Source organism: Electrophorus electricus, chromosome 17, assembly GCF_041902795.1.
Source record: "Electrophorus electricus isolate QZ-2024a chromosome 17, ASM4190279v1, whole genome shotgun sequence".
Lineage (NCBI taxonomy): Eukaryota > Metazoa > Chordata > Actinopteri > Gymnotiformes > Gymnotidae > Electrophorus > Electrophorus electricus.
This window is the reverse complement of record NC_137513.1, coordinates 20565058-20588502: the sequence shown is the minus strand read 5'-3', so window position 1 is coordinate 20588502 and position 23445 is coordinate 20565058. Positions and strand designations below refer to the sequence as shown.

Sequence of the window (23445 nt, the reverse complement as noted above, 5' to 3'; positions counted from 1 at the left end):
AAGGCTGATGTGTCTTATTGGATCAAAATTTGATTCAGTGCACTTATTTTGATTAGAATATATTTTTTAAATTTAAAACATTTTTTTTTATTATTTTCCTCTACAGTAACATTGAAATATTGATATATTAGCATATTGACATATTAGCACATTGAATAATCGAAATATTGAAAATATTTATGTGTAATGGAAATATACACAAATGAAAACATAGTACATGATTACATTATATTCCATATTTACTGACTGGACAAAATCTTATATATTAACAGTCAGAACAATAATTGCATATTAAAAAAAGAAAAATTCTAAAAAAAAAATAAAAATACCTGCAAGTATATATCTTATGTCCACTGCAGTGGTGAACTGAAAGCATTTTATGTTCATCTTAATGGTGCTTTCAGTTGACTGACCCTAATTTTTCTTATTTTCATTATTAAAGATTCTCTAATTTGTTTGGTTCGGAAACAGAATATTATTGGATTGACAAGAGGGGGAAACAGACTATACCACATGCTCACTATAATGCGAATATCGACATTCATTTGAACTGTTAAATCGGTAACATAAGCAGCACACCTGGGCAGATAGTAAAGGCATATGATAATAAGCTGGGGGCTACACGTGGAGAATGTTTTGTACATTGTTTGAACACTGGTTATTTTTAAGACCGTTATGATAATTACTGTGTAGGAGAATATGATGAACGTAAGGGGGCCCAACAGCACAATCATAGCCACAACAAAGGAAATTAATCTTATATTCCGAAAGTCAGTACAAGCTAGTCTGCTTATTGAATTTTGGTCACAGAAACACTGTGCTATAACATCTGAGGCACAGTAAGGCACTCCTATTGTCTGGAGAGTGATCATTGTCATCAGTGGAATTGGAAATGCCCACATCACTCCACATGCGAGTCCTGCTGAATAGTTTGTAATAAGAACAGAGTATCTGAGGGGGTTACATACAGCGATTAATCGATCAGTGGCCATTAACAGCAAAAGGAAAGAAGTGACCGTTCCAAGATAATGAATAAAAAACATTTGTACAAAGCAAGCTTGGAATGACAATTTTTCATCTCTAAGTAGGTATTTTGCAGTGATTTTAGGCATTGTGGTGGTTCCAAAAGCAAAGTCCACTGCAGCAAGATTACAGAAGATCAGGTAGCATGGTTTTTGAAGGCTCTTTTCATAAGACACAAATGCAATAATGAAAATGTTTCCCACTACAAGTGTGAGATAAATGAAGAGGAGAAGGGTTCCAACTGCTGTGTAATATTCTGGAAGGAGTCCTGGAAATCCAAGGAGGAAGAATTCTGTAATTGTTGTGGAATTTGTAAAGTGGTCCATGACTTTCAAAATGTTCCAAAACCTCCTGTTAAGACACTCACTGCAATTTTAAAAGGGAAATGGAAGATTGTATCATGTTTTGATAATATAACTAATTATTACATTATTATAAAACATAGATATTACATAACCAATTAAACACAACTAAATATTAAGTCAAATCGAAAAGCAAGTTCATATAATACATATAAATCATATAATGCAATAGCAGAATTAATAATCTATTAAGGTTTGACTTCATGTAAAAAGCAAACTATCCAACTGATTATAGCTAAAATATTTTTATTTTTTCTTTTTAAATACCACTTAAAACCCATTACATGTATTCCGCCATAATTAACATAAATTAGAATTTATAGAAAGCAATGCTTCCTTGCCTCAGTGTATGCTAGAGAGTAGCTGTAAGTATGAAAGCTGTGGCCACACTAGTGGTACCCATATGAGAACAACTCTAAAGCGTCAGTTTATAAATGCACATCGAAGACAAGAAAGGCCAAGTATGCTTGATGTACGATCTGACGTGTGTCTTTGTTCCCTGCCCTCCTGTTTAGTCACCTAAACAAAAAGTGGTGGTGCTCCCTTAGGGGCACTCAGGAAGCAGAAAGATCAAATCTGTTCATTTTCTAATCCTTCTCTCAATAGCGATGACAAATAGTGAAAATGTGCTCAACATGGCCAGAAAAATAGCCAGCTGTGGAAAGCACTGAAGTAACCCTCCTCTTGTTGAATTTATACCAAAATAAACTGAGGCTAATTGAGGCCAAAAGAGAATGTGTCATGACATTAAAAAATAATGCCTAATGTTTTCTACAATGATTGTTTAAAATTAGTAAATAAAATTGATTGTTGGAAATTTTGCATGTGTTAACACTATACTATGACCAAAATAAATTTTTTGAGGTTACACTGTCACTGAAGCAGTGACAATATTGCCAGCATCTTGTTTGTTCTGTGATACCTTTGAGTTTTGATATTTTTCTAACATAATAAATAATATAATAAACATTCTAAGTAATATAATAAACATTATATCATACCACCTGTAAAAATTGCACTGTATATATTTTTTTACACACACAAAAAATATTTTGTGTCAGATAATTGCACCACAGCCCAATTTCAGCTTCATTATAGTACTTTCAGTGTCAAAACCAAAAATGCCGAATTCAACATACTAGGTATTGATTGACCCATTGCAACGTCTCCGTTTTGATTGTGCTTATGTAATTATGGTTTCCCTTCCTTTGTCTTGGCCTGGTTTGCATTTCTGTGTTCTTCATTTATTTAGGTAATGTCTATTTGTGTTTCATCTGTGTTCAAGCAAAAGCTCCCATTGTTACTAATGTTAATCTATTAGTCTCCTTCATTCTTTGTTTTACTTCCATTTATAGTCACATGTATGAAACCTTGTTAGTGTTTTCTTGTTTGGCCTCTTTATTTAGTTGTTATCCTGCAAACCATTATTCTCTTCTCTTTTGTGTTTTCTGTTTCTTATTAAACTCACTCCTTTTTATTCATTTCCTACTGTCATTTAGTCATGGCTTCATGTCATAAATCAGACTCTGACTTTCTAAACTTTCTCATACGAGGTGATTGTTTGCACTCAAGCTAACCTACATTATACCCTTACATCAAACCTATGCAAACTAACGAAGAGAATGCTCAAGAATAGGCTGAACTATTTCCATAATGTAGGGGCTTCTGTCTCCATGTCAAAGCAGATTTAGAAGAGGTTGTACTTTGAATACTGCCCCATGTCTGTCTGGCCCAAGTCAATAAGGCAGCACTTGTACACAATTGTTTTGATATTGAAAATGTTTATGATATGGAAAATAAGGATAACAAGTGAAATGACATTTTATATGTTTATCTTATTTTAATTCATGCTATTTTCATTTACATTGATATATACCCCAAAAAACTATAAAATGCCACATCCTGAGTTTGTGAACTATGCATTTGTCATTACTGGTACAGCCAGCATAGCTAGGACCCAAATTGTGATATTTATTGAACAACAGATTTATTCATCATCAATCTTTGCGCCACTAAATATGTTTATATGAATCTGCCACATACGTCCACTGACGCCTGTCTCCAATGCCGCCACTGGCTTCTCATGCCAACTGACACAGAGAGTGTGACCTGCTTCACCTCTGCAGGGTGAGGTCAAAATAAATATATAACAAAGCCATCAGTAATTACTGACAATAAGAAATATAAGCCCTAATCTACTCATATTCACTTGCTGTTGATATATTTCATTAGTCCTGAAGTGTCTTGTGATACCAACTGTGAAGACACATATTATTAGCAGAACAATCATTTGTTAAAATTCAGGGTTTGACATAAAAATCCTAAAATTTAGACATAAAATATAAAGAAATATATAATTGCTCACTGATGAAGCAAATTGTTAAATTTACCTGGGCTCTCCACTCAAAAACATTATTCATTTTGCCCATTATATTCAGGCTATAGAGACATTTTCAGTGACATACTGAATGCAAATAATGTGTTTTGATTCAAATGATATTGCGTTCCATTGTAAAGTGGAGACAGGCTGGGGAGTATGGGATGTGTAAACAGTTTCCTAGAATAATTAATGTCTCTGAGTGTATTGGAAATCTGGCTTACCAGTGGGCATCTTGCTCTTATACATGAAAACATCTTACAACTTCCAGAGTTCTTGCAATATGTTTACAGTTATGCATCCTTGAATCATCAGTGTATAGCAGATACATGCAGGTTTTGCTTTAGAAATTGAATTAACATTGTTCTGGCTAAATGTTTGGTTAAGGCTTTTTTCACTTCTTTGGTCCTTATACAGTAGATGAATGGATTGATCATGGGTGGCACCAGGCTGTATAGTAGAATAACTAATATTTGTATGTCAGAACTGAACATTAGACCAGTGAAGGAGGCAAAATAATTAAAACACCTGGGTAGAAAGAAGAGGGCAGTTATGATGAGCTGGGAACTGCAGGTCGACAGAGTCTTTATCCGCCCTTGATTGGTTGAGATTCGAAGGACAACCTTAACAATAGAGCCATAGGAAAACAAAATAAAAACCAAAGGTACAAGCAACACAAACATAGATGAAATTAAAGCTGCAAGGCCATAGGGCGTCCTGTCAGTGCAAGCAAGCCTTGTGATGGATACATGATCACAGTAGCAATGGATGATTGTGTTAGTATTACAGTAAGGAAGAGGATATGCTCTGATTACCATCACCAAGATACATGGCACTGCCAGCAACCAAGCTATGATACATAAAATAAAAACAGTGGAGTCTTTGACAATAATAGCATACCTGAGTGGATTGCAGACTGCTATGTATCTATCAAAGGCCATTATTCCTAGCACAAATGCATTAACTGAACCTGTATAGTGCACAAAATACATCTGAATAAAGCAACCTAAGAATGAGATGCTGTCATCATTGAACCAATACTTTGCTATAATCTTTGGTAAGGTGGTAGTGCTAAATAGTACATCACACACAGAAAGATTTAAGATGATATAATACATGGGTTTTTGAAGACTTTTTTCCCATGCAAATAATGTAAGAAATGTTCCATTCCCTACCAAGATGCACATATAAACAATGAACATGACAGCAGATACAAGGCCGTAGTAGTTATGGTGAAGTCCAGGAAAACCTACAATTGTAAAATTCTTCAGAGTGGTGATGTTTCCTTCAGGCATGGTCAGGTGGAGGCACTGATTTGCTGAGAACTGATGCAAAATATTAATAATAATAATAATAATAATAATAATAATAATAATAATAATAATAATAATAATAACTTAAACAAGCAATAATGTTTGTAAGAAGAACATAGACTTATTGAAGTTTGGACATTTTATAAAGGAGATCTTAGATATTGCAAAGATTGCAAGATATTGTTGGATATCGCAAATAGACAGTAGGTTTGTGTATTTTACAATTTAAATAAAAATATTGTATGAGGGAAAAAAAACATTCCAAATAAACATTTGACAGGTGATTTTAAAATGTACACCCATTCAATTATAATCTTTGTCAGTAAAGCATATAACTTGGAGCTCTACCTTGCTTATATAGTTCCAAGTTTTCAGAAACATGCTGCATATTAAAACTTTAAAGGAGCAAAAGGTGTCATTTGTTGGGTAGTTTCAACTCATCTTTTAGGTACAGTCTACCTTCTTCTGGAAGACACTGTCGGCAAAAGTGCAATCATCAGTTTATACCTACTCTGGACCTCCCCTATTATCATGTGACACATTACTGTTTGTGAGAGTTTTCAAAGCTCAGCTTAGGGCTTTAATGTCATAATCACTCATACCCTGACCAGCTCAAGGACTGGATACAGGTTAGTAAGTGCTGCAGGCATCACCCTTCATTGAGCAGCCCAGTATATTAATCAGTGATTGTTTGGACAGGACAGGGTTATTCCTAGCACACAGTCTGGATGTTTGTTCCTGCCAGTTCAAAGTAAAATACCCAGGAAGGTGTATTTTTTTTTTACTGACTACCAAGATAACCAGAATAATACTGAGGAAACACTAATTATAAGTAGCAGAGGTAATGAGTCCTTATATTCCACAGGTGAGCATAATTAGAATCTATGGCATTCAGTCTGTATTCTGTGGAGGATGACCTCTGGTTGTGAGAGACAAAAGAGTCTCAGCTGTTGGCATACTTGACAGAGAAGAGGCAGTTGGAGGCCTGGTGCAAGTAAAAAAAAAATCTATCTCTGAATGTCAGTAAGACAAAAGTGATGACTGTAGACATTAGCAGGACATTAGAAGTGCTTCACATCTCCCTGCACATAAGCAGTACTTACACACAGTCTCTCAAGATTCTTCAACATTTCCTTCTTAGTAAAAAAAGCTCAAAAGCATAATTAAGAGCATTCTGGCTTGTAGCATTACTGCTATGGCAACTGGTTCCTCTCAGACAAGAAACCACTGCATTGAATCATGAAGGATACTCCAGTATTTGATTTGGTTGTCTTGCCATCAACATACTGAGCATCCAAGTGCAAGTCCTCTAGACTCATGAATACTTTCTTCCCACAGGCAGTAAGACTCCTGAACAGATCTGCCAAAAAGGCATTTGCAATTTTCAAACTCCTACCTCAGATCTACTCTTTTTCCACTCATAAATTTGCACCTAGTCCCTTTACATCTAAGATGAATCTTTGCTCGTTTTAATCTGTACACATTGCCTGTGCCTCTGACAATAGTTAATCTGTTAAATGATTAAATTATACCAACTATCAGCACTCACTGTATAATACATAAAAAATAGCAATGCACCATCCCACTACCTATTGCCTTTTGAAGAACCCTTCTGAGATAGAGAAGTTGATCCAAGCCCAGGTTATTCATTAAGTTTATTTAGCAGACATTTACCAAGGAGACATCAACTAGTAATGAATCTCACACTATCTGGTTGCCCACAATGAGAAAAGTTCTCATCTTTCATCTGGTGATATTAACCTACATTAATGTCACTATAATCACCAGTGTTAAACCAATTATAACAATCCAATTATAGCTACTCATACATGAAATTTTATTAAATTGTATAACTACCAATGTGATTTGATTACCACACTCAAAAATCTTGCTGGTGTGCCGGTATTACAACCCTGGCATCAGAGTACGAATTGTGGCAGAGGTCTTGTCAGGATTGTCTGGTGGAAGGTCTAACCATGAGTTGACTGTAGAGCATCACATTTGGTTTAAATATACTTAAATACATATGTTTCTTACACCATATTCTGAACGTCTCACTAAATCAAGGGAGTCTGTGTGTCCTGTTCTGCGCCCTGTGGCACTCGGGCCGACGTTACACCAAGTCCCATGAATTCTGCAGTAAATGAACAACACAGTCTTATTTTACCAGGGAATTGATTAGTCTGTCCATGATTGGCACTAAAAAAAATGAAAAAAATTAATATAGGCAGTGGAATTCTGACCCCCTCCACTGAACACAACAACTGAAGCATTGAAAGAGTTCAGTTGTTCTGTCTGTGGGCTAACTGGCTGACAAGGTTACAAATAATAAAATAATTTATATATATATATATATATATATATATATATATATATATATATATATATATATATATATATATATATATATATATGCAATGTGGTCCTTGATGTTCTCCACCAGACCTTGAATGGCTTGCTTGCCATAATGTCTAGAGAACACTTACAATATATTTTCTTCTTACAGTATAGGTGTTATCAAGAATCAATTGCATATAGTAGATATATGCACCTTTTGTTTAACAAATTGAAACAAAAATGAACTGGCTAAATTCTTGCTTAAGATTTTTTTCACTTCTTTGGTCCTTATACAGTAGATGAGTGGATTGATCATGGGTGGCAGCAGGCTGTATAACAGAATAACTAGTATTTGTATGTCAGGACTGAAGGTGATACCAATGTAAGGAGATAAATAATTAAAACACCTGGGTAGAAAGAAGAGGGCAGTCATGATCAGCTGAGAGTTGCAGGTGGACAGAGTCTTCAGCCGTCCATGAGGAGTTGAGATTCGAAGGATGGCCAAAATAATAGTGCTATAGGAAAACTAAATAAAAGCCAAAGGGCAAAGCAACACAACCATCGCAAAAACAAATGCTGGAAAACCATAGGGGGTTCGGTCAGTGCATGCAAGTTTTGTGATAGATACATGATCACAGTAACAATTGATAATTGTGTTAGCACTACAGTAAGGAAGAGGGTATGTCCTAATTACCATCATTAAGACACATGGCTCAGCCAACAGCCAGGCTATTATACATAAAATAAAGATAGTGGAGTCTTTGGCAATACTAGTATACCTGAGTGGATTGCAGACTCCTACATATCTATCAAATGCCATTATGCCTAGTACAAATGAGTTAACTGAACTTAAATAATGCACAAAATACATCTGAATAAAGCAGCCTAAAAACGAGATGCCTCCATCATTGAACCAATACCTAGCAATAATCTTTGGTAATGTGGTAGTGCTAAATAGTACATCACATACAACTAGATTTAAGATGATATAATAAATTGGTTTTCTAAGACATTTTTCACTGGAAAATAATTTAAGAAATATTCCATTTCCTATCAAGATGCACATATAAACAAGGAACATAATGGCAGATACAATGCCATAATAGTTGGTGTGAAGTCCAGGAAAACCTACAATTATAAAGTTCTTCACAGTGGTGATGTTTCCTTCAGACATGATGGTCAGATGACAGAAAGATTGACCTTGTACACAGAAAAAAACAAGCTCATGTTTATTCAAACTATACATTTTTATGAAGCAAACATTCTTTATTTATACTCAATATATAATGTAATTTTCTTATACTTAATTTTGGAAACTACAAAGTAATTTGTAAAATTTGAATGCTGAAAAACCTCATGAAATCTTACCTCTTTAGTTTTGTTCACAATGTAAGCAAACATGTTACTGCTGACAATATTCAGCAAACCATTTCTACTCTATATCTTTTGGATAGCTTCAGCAGTTTTTTATAGAGGCTGTAGTCTGTTTCCTTCCTTCTGACACTAACAGCCAAACTAAAAGCATCCCTTTATAATCACTGTGGACTTTCCCTATTGACATTACCATGTGATACATATTCCTGTTTGTAAACTTTAAATAAGTATTTCATGATAATTAAAGAAGGCATAAAGAAACAACACAGCCATGCAGAAAAGATGGGAATTTCCATAATTCCTAATAATGGGATATTACACATGGGAAACTTAGTGAGTGGTTTTAGGTGTGTTCCTTCTCCCAAACTTTATTTTTTCTTCAAAGAATTATCTATGGTAAGTAGCTGTTAATCAGGGAACTGAACATTAAAATGGATGAGAAACTCATTGGGCTCACTGGCTAAAGTCTGTGGTGACTCTTCTGTTACTCTTGCCAGCACAGCTGTGTCCAGATCTAGACCCCTGGCTCCAGACCGGGTCTGGGTTGCCAGATCTCATGGTCTGGAGATGTTGTAAAGGAGCGTGCCTACACAATGGTGAATCAAGACCACTTGAAATGGGTGGGAGGGGGCAGGCCTGGGCCAGTGGCTATGTAAGAGGGGCCATGTGCTTGCAAGAGTGAGGAAACTCAGTCCTCATTTAGGAGGGCTGTGGGGGGGGTGGGCAAGGTTGTTGTCAAGGATGTTGCACCCCCCCCACCCCCCACCCCAAACTACCATTTTGCTTAATTGACATCCCCAATGAGAAGCCCGAGAAGTAATGCCGTCTAAGGTGATTTATGACATGTACTGTTAATTGGAGGGGGAAGGTTAGCTAGGCCTTTATGTAATACTCGCTGTCTTAGGCCATGTGAGGAATGTCTTAACATGGATAATTGTATTATTTGAAAATCTTTGCATGGTGCCTGGTCAACATTATTCAATGGCCACTATACTGTGATTAGGCCCAATGAAATCATGAGTTTATTTTTTTTCCCCATTTAGTTATGTATGTGCAAATCATTATGAACCTCTTGTCCCTCTTGCATTCAGTGCAGTCAATGGGCAACATTAGCATGGACAAATTCCCAGTCTCTTTCACCAGTGTGATTATCACCCCATTGGGATTGTGAGTGATTTTCTTCATTATTCCCCTTAGGTCAACTCTGATATTAATAAAAAAATATTCTAATCCCCAGTGCTCTGAATTAGGAATGTGTTTTCACTAAATACCATACCCTTGTCACACATGCTATTAGGCTGGGAAAAACAGTGGAATTTTAATTATATACTGTTGCGATGGAATTCCAAATTCATAATTATCACTACAATGAGAGAAAAAAGTTTCAGTCTGAACTTTCAGAACAGCAAATTGGCAGTTCTCTGAATCCCTCTGGAAATATGATTTGCTTTGTGACTTTATGCCTCTCTGCTTGGTGTGAGACAGGGGACCAAACTAGAAATTTTAGCATGTAGGTTTCACTCTGTCAGTATCACAAACAGGTCCTAATTAGTCTGGTTCCCTGGAGTCCTCATTAGTACATGTTTATCTGTCATTATGATTCAATGCCTTTGAAACTACCTGGTACACAAAGAGACCTCTATACCTTCTCTTAGGAGAGAGCATAACATAACAAAACTCTCACAACACCCACAGACACACAAACACAAGCATAAACGCATGCAAGCGCGCACACACACACATACACACACACACACACACACACACACACACACACACACACACACACACACACACAGAGTAATTCTGAAACAAATGTAAGATGAAACTTTTGTATTATAATAAGGTGTATTTGAAATGTGATCCTTCAAAATCAACTGACAGATTATTGATCAGGATTAATAAAAAGGCTAACAATGACGACAACAACAACAACAAAACCCCTAGAAAACAAGCAAACAAACTGAAAACTAGGTGTAGCTGCTGATTGTTTGTCTGGATTTTATAAGAGATGACACAAATAATAAACCATAAAAATTTATAAACTATTTTAGCTATCTCAGCAATCCTGCAACATTTAGAATAAAAAGACCAAGCTAATGTAAAACTTGAGGAACTGCTATGGTTAGTATTTGATTTGGTACTCTAAGGCCTACAACCACGCTGATCCCACCACTCTCTTGACCTTGATTGACTCAGAGTTAGTGAAGCATGCATCAATTAAAGAGGTTAATTCTGAACAATAATGTGTTTGCACATGTTGCACATTTCAGTCTCATCACTGCTCCCAAAGTGACCATTTATTCCACAGTTTGTGTACCAGCTCTAGACTCAATACTGACATGAGTCAGAAAAGGCTTTCATAACAATTACTATGGGAGATCAAAACCTGTTTACAAAAACTATTTGAAATGAAACCAACCACACACTGAATAAATATTTTCATGAGGACTAGTGCTGGGTTATTTCTCTAACACCAGGATAGTCTTTTTGCAGACTTACTGCTCTAACATGTTGTAGCTGTCATTGAAGGAAACCCTATGCAACTCTAAACAGTGTGAAAATTGCTAATAAAGGTACTACACTGAAAGTGCAGTTCAAATATTTCCACTACTCCTGGACTATTTTCTGTGACCCCAGAACAAGAATGACACATCATTAAGCATCCATTCCTCTGCTGCCTATTGGATGGAGGTGGCTGGCATAAGATGAGTAGAAGAATGTGAATGTAACTCTTCTCCCTTGATTCCTCATGTTTTCTTCTCCTGGTGTTGTGAAGTTTTATCAGGGTCAAGCTTTTTTCTTTTTTGTTGTTGTTAAAACATACACAAGTGATAAACCAATGAGCACATTCATAGATACATACTGCTCCCTATATAAACCCAACAGTTGTACTTTTTGGCAGATTTTGAGACCTGGGACTTTGGGGATGTGACGAACCAGAGCAAATTTGCAAATTTGTTTTAAAGAAATGCATACATTTCTTTTATTGCTTTCAATATTGGATGAATTGAAAGACATGGGCACTTTTTAGATTTTTTTGTGCATTACACTGCACTGGATCACATTATAGAGAGTAGAGAAGGGTAATTACATAGAAGTTGTAATTGTTATAGGGAAAAGAAACACAATGCCATTTCAAAATATTTCTACAGGAAGCATTACTGAATTTGTAATTGGAGGATTTGACACCGTGCAAAGACCTTTAGCTGTTGGTGTTGTGCTGCTGATAATGTACATTCTTGTTATGACTGCAAACTTTGCAAACATATATTTCATTATATTAGATAAACGTCTGCACCAGCCAATGTACCTTTTTATCTGCAATTTAGCATTTGTAGATATGCTTTACTGTACAAGTTCATGTCCAACTATGATAGGTGTTCTTGTAGCTGGCTGTAAAACCATATCCTATGTGCCTTGCATTTTTCAGATGTTTGTTTTCCATTTGTGTGGCATCATGGAGATGTTTGCTATTGCTGTTATGGCTTTTGATCGTTTTATTGCAATAGGAAGCCCTTTACGATATAGGTCTATACTAACCAATTTTCGTTGTGTTTTAATCACTGTTTTACTGTGGATGGTGGCTTGTGCTGTTTTGAGTATAATTCCTGTCACTATTCTTCCTTTACCATTATGTCAGTCAACTCTGAAATATGTCTTTTGTGACTATCCGGCTATTGTTAGGGCAAGTTGTGTGGATCCTAATCCATATTTCAACACAATATCTGTCATATCCTTCTTTATCATTTTTGTAACCTTTGGGTTCATCTTCTTTTCCTATCTAAAGATAGTTATTGTTGTTGTAAAAATGTCCTCAATGAGTGACAAGAAAAAAGTGTTCAATACTTGCTTTAGTCACTTGATAGTTATAGTCTGCTACTATGCTCCTACATTTATACTTATTGTCTTGACCAGAATTGGTGTAGTTTTATCACTGGAAGAACGGCATGGGTTGATGGTTGGGTCCATTCTTGGACCTTCTTTAGTAAATCCTTTTATATATTGTCTTAGGACCAAGGAGATCAGAAACAAAGTGTTGAGAATTCTCTCAAAAGTTGAACCAGCATTTTGAAGTAAGCAAACATATAAGATGTAGATTAAAGTGGTTTGTTTCTTCCTATATGTTTTAAGCTTATCAGCCAAACTTGGCTTCAAGCTTTGAGCAGCGAGGATCCTTGTTTGATACAATGAATTTGTTATAATTGGAATAAAATACATTTACTAACATAATTCATCAAACTAGTCAAACTTGCTTTCTCCAGGTGACACAATTAATTTTATAGGACTGTGGGGCACAGGTTATTTGCATGGAAGTGTTATAAGGGTGTAAGAGGTGACTTTAAAATCAATATGTTGATGTCTGTTTATATAGGAAAATTCATTGATGAAAATAATGATTACAATTATTGACAAGATTTCTGATCATGTCATCTGATTATAACATAAAACAATTATACAGGGACAGAAATAATAATCAAAATGTATTTAGCATTTAAAACTATCCAAATGTTTTCAGCATTTATGTTGTATAATTTATGTTGAAACTTAATTGTATAAAATCTAAAATGCTACATGTATGTAAAATATATATGGTTTGGACATTTATGTGATGCAATACATCTAAACTTGTTTGTGAATAATAGGAGCAATTATGCTAGTGGTAGGAGTAGAAATGAAAACTCTCAAATAAATCAGCTGATTTTCTTCCTTTGAACGTTTTATATACTTAACCCTTAGTTACAAGACTACATGTAGAGAAAATTATTTGCTAATTAGATTAATAAGACACAGTCACTTTATGCTTAGTATAAAAATTATTTGTATAAACATTTATACATACAGGCACATATTAAAGGGAAAAAACCCAAATAACAACACAAAGTCTCTTTTTAAGGTGTTAGGCAACCTTAAGTGTCCCGAATGGCTTAATTGTATCTTGACGTGGTTTTGGAAAGTTTTAAATAACACATTAGTCCAAAACCTCCCATGTGTTGAGATCTAGTGATACCAAAAGCTATAGCATATGAATTAAATATTTTTATAGCGATCAAACCATTTAGTAACCCCCCTTGGCCTGTGAATGGTGATAGTCATCTTGGAAGAAATCAGTCCAATCAGGACCAAAGGTTTCCAGCACAGGGCAAAGCTTATCAGTCTAAATAACTGTGTATTGATATGCATTGATTTCCTTTGTCTAAGTTTTAAGGGAACTAGTTAATCCAAATAATTCCAGCAAATACACTGCCCATCCCCCAACAAGTACCTGTACTAAGAACATGGTGATTGATGACTCATCTGGCCATGCCATATCATATTTTTCCCACACATTTGTAGATTAGTGGCAATGTTACCACTGAGCTCCCAAAAGTGCATTCATTTCACAGACACTGTTATCAAATGTGAATTACATTTATGATATAATCCACCATGAACAAATGATGGTAAAGGACCTTGCCCAGGGGCCCAACACCTTCCTTGATTCTGATGCATGCCAATATATAAACTGTATTGTGCAGCACACCTTTCTGGAAACAATTGCACTCTTTGCCAAATTATTTATTCAAGTGTGTCTTTAAATGTTTCATGTGACTATATATTAAAATCACAATAACTGAAAGATACTTTAAAATGAGGACACTTATGAAAGAGGCAAATTCACAGCATTAAGCGCTTCCATGATCCATAAATATGAATATACAACAGTTAGTCCCAACCTTACAATCTGATTGATTGAGAAGTGTTCTAACCATACTGATATGTATGATAACAGCACAGGTTTTTTACACCAAATCTTTATCAGCCCACTGATGCATTGCTAAGTAACGACTAGCTTTATGCACCAAAGCCTTAGTTGATTGGTGCATATACAAATTGGAATTGCCAATATTAAGAGATAAAATCACTACATCTTTGGCATCTTTTCTTTATTTTGTAGAACTGTTGTATAAAAGAAATATGATCTATAGCACTCAATATAGGCTCATGCCCAAACCAAATGACAGCTGTGAAGTATTTCATGACAACACACTTCCGCCTGTGTTCTGTTGTTTAAATATTACAATTATGTAAAGGTATGGCAGAAAAAGGTATAATTTATTTGAAAGAAAGTGACAGTGTGTAATGGTTTGTTAGCTGTTTTAGTCATTAGTTATGGGAAGTAATATGAATAAAATTTAACTGAATTTAAATTTTGTAAATATATTTTATTCTTATGGCCAAGACTAAATCAAAAATGGGTGGCAAACCTAACAAAAAATCAAAAGAGTCATTTTTTAGTATAAATGTTAAATGTAATTACATTAATTTTTATGTCATGGGAACACATACAATGTAGGGGCATTGTAAAAGTCACATGTCTGATTAACCAATGAGCTTCTTCATTGAACATTGCTGATCTGTATAAAGATGGACTCAACAGCTTTCTTCCAAATTAGATAAAGCATTAGGTCTACTGAAAGATAGATAGATTAAACACTGCACAGACACTTGTTCAGTAATTATTGCTTATTTGACATTAGAGTTTTATTGACTTTTGGAAAAGCATGTATTTATTTATTCAATTTATTTACTAGAACATTGCTAGTGAAGGTAAAACATCATGTCATTTCAAAATATTTCTAGAAAAGCAATCACCGAATTTGTCTTTGGTGGGTTTGACACTGTGCAAAGTCCAGTGGCTGTTGGTGTTATTTTGCTCATACTGTATATTCTTGTTATAACTGCTAACATTGCAACAATTTGCTTAATTATTACAGATAAAAAAATGCACCAGCCAATGTACCTTTTCATCTGCAATTTGGCAATTGTAGACATGCTCTACTGTACAAGTTCATGTCCAACTATGATTTGTATTCTTGTCATTGGTTATAAAACCATATCTTATGTACCATGCGTTATTCAGTCGTATATTTTCCATGTGAGCAGTACGATGGAGATGTTTGGTATTTCAGCCATGGCATTTGATCGTTATATTGCTATTGGAAGACCTTTACAATACCATTCTGTTCTAACAATTTGCCGTGGTTTTCTCATAACTGTCATACTGTGGACGGGGGCTTGTGCAATTATGGCACTGTTACCTGTTACTATTGTCCCTCTACCATTTTGTTACTCAGCTGTGAAGTACATGTTTTGTGACTTTGCAACTGTTGTCAGGGCAAGTTGTGCAGATCCCGAACCATATTTTAACAATGCATCCATTTTAATAACCACTCTCATTTTTGTAACATTCAGTTTCATTTGTTTGTCTTATCTAAAGATTTTTGTTGTTGTTATAAGAATGCCTTTAAAGAGGGACAAGAAAAAAGCATTAAATACTTGTATTTGTCATTTGATAGTCATAGTCTGTTATTATGCTCCCACATTCATACGTATAGTTTTGACCAGGACTGGTGTAGTATTAACAATGGAACAGCGAAATGGATTGATGGTTGGGTCAATTATTGGACCTTCTTTAGTAAATCCTTTCATTTACTGTTTTAGAACCAAGGAGATCAGAAATAAAATATTGAGAGTTCTCTCAAAAGTTGAAGCAGCTTTATAAAGAAACATAAGAACAACTGCATTTCAAGACCTTGAAAACACAGATGTAAAAAAGGTTTATGCTCCTCCAAGCTTTTCAACAAAACCTAACATCGAACAATGAGCAGCTAGGACCCTCATAGTCAATCCAGGCTGTGTGTCATATATTGAAATTAATGTACAAACTTTTATTTCAGGGGAGTTGATCTTCAACACTTAATACAATATATATTTTTTAATTTAATTTATTTCATAATTTTTTCCCTTTCTCCTAAGGCTCCATGTGTAAAAAAAAAACCAAAGTAATAATTAAATATTTTATATTCACAAATGTTTTGAAATCCCTCATACAAAATACACTGTGCTTCAGACCTGCTCATTAGGATCTGGAAACAAACATTTGGTTCATTGTGACAACACATGCTGTATAAAACGCTATATAAATAAGCCTGACTTTAATTAAAATGTCTATCATAAAGGTATGGAGTAGCTCAATGAATGTTACGTTGATCTTGAATTCAAATGTGCAGAGGAGATTCAGTGGGCCAACTATACAGAGACGCATCCAGAAATCGGCATTTGTAAAGCCCAAAGTGTTGTTCTGCTCTCACTGGAGCAGATTGGATTAGCAAGTAGCTGAGTCTGCTGTGTTGCGTGCCTGTGAGTTAGTACCTGAGGCCTACTGCCAAGATTCAGAAAGCACGCAAAAATCAAACAGCATTCCTTGAGAAATTGTATATTGCCTGTGAAAACCCTAAACCAATTTAAGCAGTTGGTTATATTGGCAGGATTGAAAGCAAGTGCCCCAGAAAGACTTGCAGTGCATTTAAATGGACAAAGGGTTACATCACTTGTTGACATTGCTGTCCTCCCAGATTACTGTGCTCATGCACAAGCTGTTTTTTTCTCCTTTGCGCCGGCATGGGCTTAGTGATAATGTAAATAACAAAGACCCTTTTCTTATTGGTCCGCTGTTTTTGTACACATGGTACATCACTGTACATAGTTGTAACTAGTTTATAGTTCAGAAGTAGCTGGGAAATAGAGAGCTTGATGCCATTTTAGTTTCAGTGCCCCTTTATCTTCTGTTTATGTAGCTAGGGAGATAGATTTGTGTTTTCTTCTGTTTATATCCTGTTTCTATCTTTTTTTTCCCTTGTTGTTACTGTTGTTGGGTTTTCTGTTTGTTATTTTGGCTTGGTCAGCCTGGTAGATGGGTTGAAGCACAAGGCTGGAAATTGATGGTGAATGTTGTGGTGAATGACGGTGCTGTGGTGTATTGCATTAACCACACGGAGGCCTGATATGATATTATATTCAGAAAGTAAATGTATAGTTTACTTTTAAGAGTTAACAATTCCATTTGATGATGCAGTTGAAGCTTTTGAAAGGAAGAAGCTGAAATAGATTTAGAATCTGACGTAAGAGAATGTGGGTGGCAGGCATTAATCAGGCCAGTAGAAATAGTTGCTATGGTATCTGTATCTAGTATGGTATCTGGTATCTAGGTCTGCTCCATCTTTGCTTGAAAAGGCTAGTCAGTGGTTATGGATGAGGAGGGAACATGATAGTTCATACAGGAGAATACAGCATAGAGAGTTTTCAGTGTCAATGTCATATCACTATCATGTCTAGAATGAGCATGCATTACCGTGCTAGTAGGGCTAGATACGGCCTTAGTGATCACAGAGGCCAGTATGAATCTGCATTATAGGGTGTTTGGTGGCACAGTGGGTAAAATTCATATGTAACTAGTTGTATTGAGTATGCATCAACAGTGCCAGTGGAGTACTTGGAGTCCAGCCATAGTTACTGTGGAGGCTACAATGGATTTTATGATTTGGGGAGTGATTGACAGTGCAGGGACAGCACAGTGGGTAAATATGTCTGTCTGCTTTTATAATATAGTAAAGTTTCTGCGTAACTGGCAGCTCTGAGCATGTATTAATGGTGCCACTAGGGTTGGGTAAGGCATTATTCACCAGTGAGGCCATTATGGATTTGGTGGATTATTATTATTATTATTATTATTATTATTATTATTATTATTATTATTATAGATTGATTGTCTGTGGGGCAGTTTGGAGGTTTAAAAGCAAGTTTGGAGGGGATTGGCTCTGGGATGCTGTGTCTTCTGTGGGTCTGAGCTTAATTCAGTGAAACACTGACAAAAGGAGGTGTCCATCTGACAACACCTGTAAAACGTTTGCAAGGTAGTTGGTTAAAGGTGTTGATTATGAGTGGAGTGAGTGGGCCCTACATGAGTGGGCCCTACATGAAACCTTAATGATGTAAAAAGCATTCAGGACAGAGTTTTTAAATGCTATCCAAAATATGATCACATTTTCAAATGATATGACTGTCATATGTTAATCAGCAGTGCTGGGACAGAGCTTTCTTTACTTAAACAGCTTTAATACCTAAATAGGTGGATCACATTTCTTCTTATTTTAAAGCTCTACACCTATATTGATTTGTAAGTAGGTGACCAAATTTGGCAGTTTGGCCAATAGCAGGTGCTATTAACATGCAAATAAATATTTTTCACTGGTCTGATTGAGCAACAACTTTACATGCTGCTTCCTAAGGTGTTCTAAGCATAACTTAATAACTGAAAAAATTTAACTTTGTTCAGTTAAAAAAACTTACCAGTTTTTGGCTATCGCTGATCATTTGAAAATGTATTTTTCATACTTATCCTAAAGTGTTTGCCCAGTCATCTCAAAACTAATCAGCAGTTTCTCTCTGAAAATCATTCCAAATCATGTTGAATCATGGCTGCAGTACCTCAATCAATAGGTGTTTAGGTACAATTAACTAAAACATTAAAAGTCATAGGCCGATTATCACTGTATTTGGCAACTATTTACAATGTCACATTTATGAAGTCATCTGCCAAGTTTGGTAGGAATTGGCCTCAGGGGAATACTGCAGTGGCAAAAAACTGGCACAATTTTACAGTTCAGTGAATCTGAAGACTTTTCAAATGAATAAATTAATGAAGTTATATATTTATATAGTGTATTTCAAAGAAACCACAGTTGCTTTACGATTGACACACATAGCTTTTACATCCAGTCACACGCCAGTGACAAGTGGCAGCCAATTGCGAACAGGTGTCCCCCACGTGGGGGCTGAATAGGGTTCAGGGGGGAGACAGGACAACAACAAAGACAGAGCACCATCCACCACTGGGCATGCGCACACATTCACACACACATTGTATTTAAATAGGACTACTGCTTTCATTCTTTTTAAATATGGTTCTATAAACAATCTATAGATCTTCCTTAGATAATTGTGCATCTTTCTAACATGCCCCTCCTACCCGGAATTGGGAAGTGTGCACAGACACGTGGTAAACCAGAGAGCAAAATCATACTGAACTATATAAATGGTCTTCAGCAGTCAGCTTTTGTAATCACAGTTGATCTGACACTGAAGTAGGCTGTATAAATCCCCAAACAGGATCTGTGTTTTCAAAGACTTTGAAAAAAAAGGATAAAGAACAGGATTACTTTGGACACTCAACTGATAATTAAAAAATAACTACAAAAGGCCTTTTTTGCTCTTCACACTGGCACAGAAAACACACTGAACTATGGTTGAAAATGTTTCTAGAAAAATTATTACTGAATTTGTTATAACAGGTTTTGATACTTTAGAAAAACCAACAATTGTGGGTATTATCATATTCATTATATACATTGTTGTTATGCTTGCCAACTTTGCAAATATATACTTTATTGTTTTGGATAAACGACTGCACCAGCCAATGTACCTTTTTATCTGCAATTTGGCAATTGTAGACATGCTCTACTCTACCAGCTCATGTCCAACTATGATAGGTATCCTTATAGTTGGCTATAAATCTATATCGTATGGACCATGCATTGTTCAGATGTTTGCTTTTGGTTTAGGTTTTGTGATGGAGCTGTTCACTATTTCTGCCATGGCATTTGACCGTTTAATTGCTATACTCAATCCCCTGAGGTATCATTCTATTCTGACAAATTTTCGTTCTGTTCTGCTCACTTTTTTGCTGTGGATCGTGGGTTCTGCTTCTATGGCCATAGTTCCTGGTACAGTGCTACCTCTGCCATTGTGTTACTCAAGTCTGAAGTTTGCTTTTTGTGATTATGCAGCTGTTGTAAGTGCAACTTGTATAGATCCAACTCCATATTTTAATTTGATTTCAATGTGTTCCTTCATACTTATGATTGGTTCTTTTAGTTTTATTTGCATGTCTTATCTTAGGATAGTTATTACTGTCGTCAGAATGAACTCAAAGGGTAACAAGAAAAAAGTGTTCAGTACTTGCTTAAGTCACTTGATAGTTATAGTCTGCTATTACGGACCTATCTTCATACTAACAGGCCTAACCAGGATTGGGTTAGCCTTAACAATGGAGCAAATACATGGCTTGAGAGTTGGAACAATTCTTGGTCCTTCATTGGTAAATCCTTTTGTATACTGTTTTAGAACTAAAGAGATCAGAAGTAAAATATTGAGAATTATATCAAAAGTTGGTCCAGCCAAACAAAGAAGACAATAAATCCCAAAGGTTTTGTATTGACCTTTATCTTTAACTATATTCTCACTGGTTATTTTGGGTGCAAAAATTTTTATTATCTCCACTGACCACATATATTTTATCAGAACAATGACTGGAAATGATAACAGGTATGTATGCTTATGGTGTGACTACGGTGTGAGAGTAGACGGTTTTTTTCTGTAGGCATTCCAAATGTCTTGCTAGTATGGAGGCCACCTTAGTTTTCAGGACTGTGTGATCACCAGATGCAATTAATGTCACCCCCACCAAGTCACTCTCCTTAATTTCATTGACGACCTTTCTTTCCCAGGCAAAATATTAAAATATAAAACTATCTATTAATTCAAATATAATTCAAAGTAGGTAATGATACTTTAAGTTTATAACTAATTCCAGAAGGCCAACAATTTACGTTTATATTCTTATATTTTTCCAGCCATGCTGATAGCTAACTAAAGTGGTTTGGCATGTGTCACCTTTACACAGTGAATAAATATATAAGACTTTACTGACCATTTCATTCTTAAACCTCATTTTTAAAACTTAAAAAAAAAGAATTAAAATGCAATATAAACTGAAAATACTTGAATGAGATATTGTGCTTGGGCCATTTTAAATATGCCTGCCCTGCACTGTTGTTGGACCCCCCACTGTAAAGCTACTGTTTAAATCCTGTGCTATCTATTTTTCTCTCACATGTAAACATATTTTTCATTTGAAAATGCTCTTTCGTTTAATGGCGAAGATTCCTTTTCAGCCACAATAGTGTCCAGCCAGGGCAGGTCTGTTCACACAGATTTGTTCACTTACAAAAATTAATGTAACTAAACAAAATTTAAAAAACTGGATCTGTACAAAAAAATAATTAATTTTACACAAGAGAAACATGTTTGACTATTGCTTTTAAGAACACTTATTAAACATTTCCCTGACTACTATATGGCAAATCAGATCATCTGTTAAATCATCTGTTAATGTGTCTAATGCCTAAATATTTACAAAACATAGTTATGAAAGCCACAGTTTGGCATTTAATATACTTGTAACTTGCAATTACATTTTATGTTACAGCAACTGGGAATGTGAGATAAATGGAATTTAAACTTTTACCCTAATGCACCTCAAAAGGTGAATTTTATTAATTTTACGTTCGCTTCCTGGGTATTTGGCTTAATTCCATTGCACAACTCTCCCTGCACGTTTGACTGTCAAACAATGACTCTAGCTTGATTATGAATATAAATATATAACTATGATGATGTCACTTCAGTAATCAGATTCATCACTTGGAATGATGAAAACAAGTGGCAAGGATTTGGTTGAATGGAGCAAAAATTTTGTTTTGTATGTTACTGAAACATAAGAGATGATTAAAAAATATATGCCTCACTTTTTAAAAGATATTTCCTATAATATAACTTTAAACTTTATTTAAAGTTGCTTCTCTTGAATTGTTAAGTCTTTTAATTTAATTACATAATTAACATGATAAAAATGCAACAAAATATAGGCATCAGAAATACAGGCCTTTTACAATTCATTGCTTTTATTGTTTCATTATTCTGCTTCTGCTTTTAGCTGGGGCTTATACTTTACCATTGGTGTTGTTTTTTTAAAGTCTCTTTTTGTTTAGAGAAGCATTATCATTCACTGACCAAATCCCATGTTGTAACATGCATGTGTAAAGAGCTCTAATGGTCCAATGAGGTCCATGCCAGTTCTCTTAAAGGGCAACTCAGTCAGAAGCAGGTGGCATAATGGTGCTCATTTGAAAGGCACACCACCAGCATACATTGCCGCAGTCATCCAGCCAATAGAACTGCTATTAGTCTGTGTAGCATTTTGTCTTACCCCTAGGTACCCTGCCATGAAAACTGAATGCCTGAGACTCTTTGGTATTAACAGCTGTTACTGTTTCTTCAGTGGGGATCCTGTGCCACTTGGTAAAGCCTTCATCCAGGCCCACCCACTCCAGGACTGCATGCCTCAGTACCTTGTAGTCCAATTGAGTGCCTATGTGAAGTTGTGCAGCAGGTTGAGCTTCTGCAGTGAGCAGTGGCAAAATGCATGGCATCCAGCTGATTGAAGGCCACACTCAAAAGATATCAACATATGCATCTAGATCATCCTGGGGCATCATCCATGACAAGATTTGGGTTATGGCAGAAGCATTGGGCTGGAAGATGCTTCTGAGAACCTTGGCCAAAGCCTCAAAGAGGTGCATCTGCTCCTGTTGCATGTCCAGGAGTACCTGATGCTGACAATGCTGGAAGGCTGGCCAAAATTTTGATCACCTCACTCAAAGGGGATATTTCCATCGTGATGCTTCCCTTCTTCAGTTCCAGGTTTTGGCACTACTGTGGTAATATCTGTGAGGAAGGGGGATCTGAGACAGTTGGATTGGAGTAAGTAAACATTGAAGATAACACCAATCAATAAAGAAAAACAAGCCATGTCCTGGTGGTATGCCTGCTGTTAACACAGTTTTGGAGTTCCACACAAGTGAATGTTGTCTGTCCAGGTCTCTCTCTCTCTACTTGGAACAGAGACTACCCAGCTTATCCAGAACAATGAAATGGT

At 35.7% G+C, this 23445-nt stretch overlaps 5 protein-coding genes and 1 pseudogene across 5 annotated transcripts; 3 read left to right on the top strand and 3 right to left on the bottom strand.

The window, feature by feature from the left end:
- Positions 1-367: 367 nt before the first annotated feature.
- LOC145651822 (olfactory receptor 1500-like) lies at positions 368-1349 on the bottom strand. Its single transcript, XM_081700060.1, has one exon. The coding sequence runs from the start codon at positions 1347-1349 to the stop codon at positions 384-386; it is 966 nt and encodes a 321-aa protein (XP_081556186.1). The 3' UTR covers positions 368-383.
- A 1912-nt stretch (positions 1350-3261) lies between these two features.
- Positions 3262-5124, bottom strand: LOC145651826 (olfactory receptor 2AT4-like). The gene has a single exon (XM_081700110.1). It carries the CDS (start codon positions 5055-5057, stop codon positions 4074-4076), a length of 984 nt encoding a protein of 327 aa, XP_081556236.1. The 5' UTR covers positions 5058-5124; the 3' UTR covers positions 3262-4073.
- A 2475-nt stretch (positions 5125-7599) lies between these two features.
- On the bottom strand, positions 7600-8881 carry LOC145651837 (olfactory receptor 2AT4-like; annotated as a pseudogene).
- A 2836-nt stretch (positions 8882-11717) lies between these two features.
- On the top strand, positions 11718-13429 carry LOC145651862 (olfactory receptor 6N2-like). The gene has a single exon (XM_081700412.1). It carries the CDS (start codon positions 11917-11919, stop codon positions 12859-12861), a length of 945 nt encoding a protein of 314 aa, XP_081556538.1. The 5' UTR covers positions 11718-11916; the 3' UTR covers positions 12862-13429.
- A 1839-nt stretch (positions 13430-15268) lies between these two features.
- LOC145651786 (olfactory receptor 6N1-like) lies at positions 15269-16333 on the top strand. The gene has a single exon (XM_081699586.1). It carries the CDS (start codon positions 15388-15390, stop codon positions 16330-16332), a length of 945 nt encoding a protein of 314 aa, XP_081555712.1. The 5' UTR covers positions 15269-15387; the 3' UTR covers position 16333.
- Positions 16334-19780: 3447 nt separating this feature from the next.
- LOC113567720 (olfactory receptor 13C4-like) lies at positions 19781-21006 on the top strand. Its single transcript, XM_026995814.3, has one exon. The coding sequence runs from the start codon at positions 19912-19914 to the stop codon at positions 20863-20865; it is 954 nt and encodes a 317-aa protein (XP_026851615.3). The 5' UTR covers positions 19781-19911; the 3' UTR covers positions 20866-21006.
- Positions 21007-23445: the final 2439 nt, after the last annotated feature.

What these genes read in the sequence shown, in the direction of transcription:
- LOC113567720 (XM_026995814.3), top strand. Translation starts at nt 19,912, where the DNA reads ATGGTTGAAAATGTTTCTAGAAAAATTATTACTGAATTTGTTATAACA.
- LOC145651786 (XM_081699586.1), top strand. Translation starts at nt 15,388, where the DNA reads ATGTCATTTCAAAATATTTCTAGAAAAGCAATCACCGAATTTGTCTTT.
- LOC145651826 (XM_081700110.1), bottom strand. Translation starts at nt 5,057, where the DNA reads ATGCCTGAAGGAAACATCACCACTCTGAAGAATTTTACAATTGTAGGT.
- LOC145651862 (XM_081700412.1), top strand. Translation starts at nt 11,917, where the DNA reads ATGCCATTTCAAAATATTTCTACAGGAAGCATTACTGAATTTGTAATT.
- LOC145651822 (XM_081700060.1), bottom strand. Translation starts at nt 1,349, where the DNA reads ATGGACCACTTTACAAATTCCACAACAATTACAGAATTCTTCCTCCTT.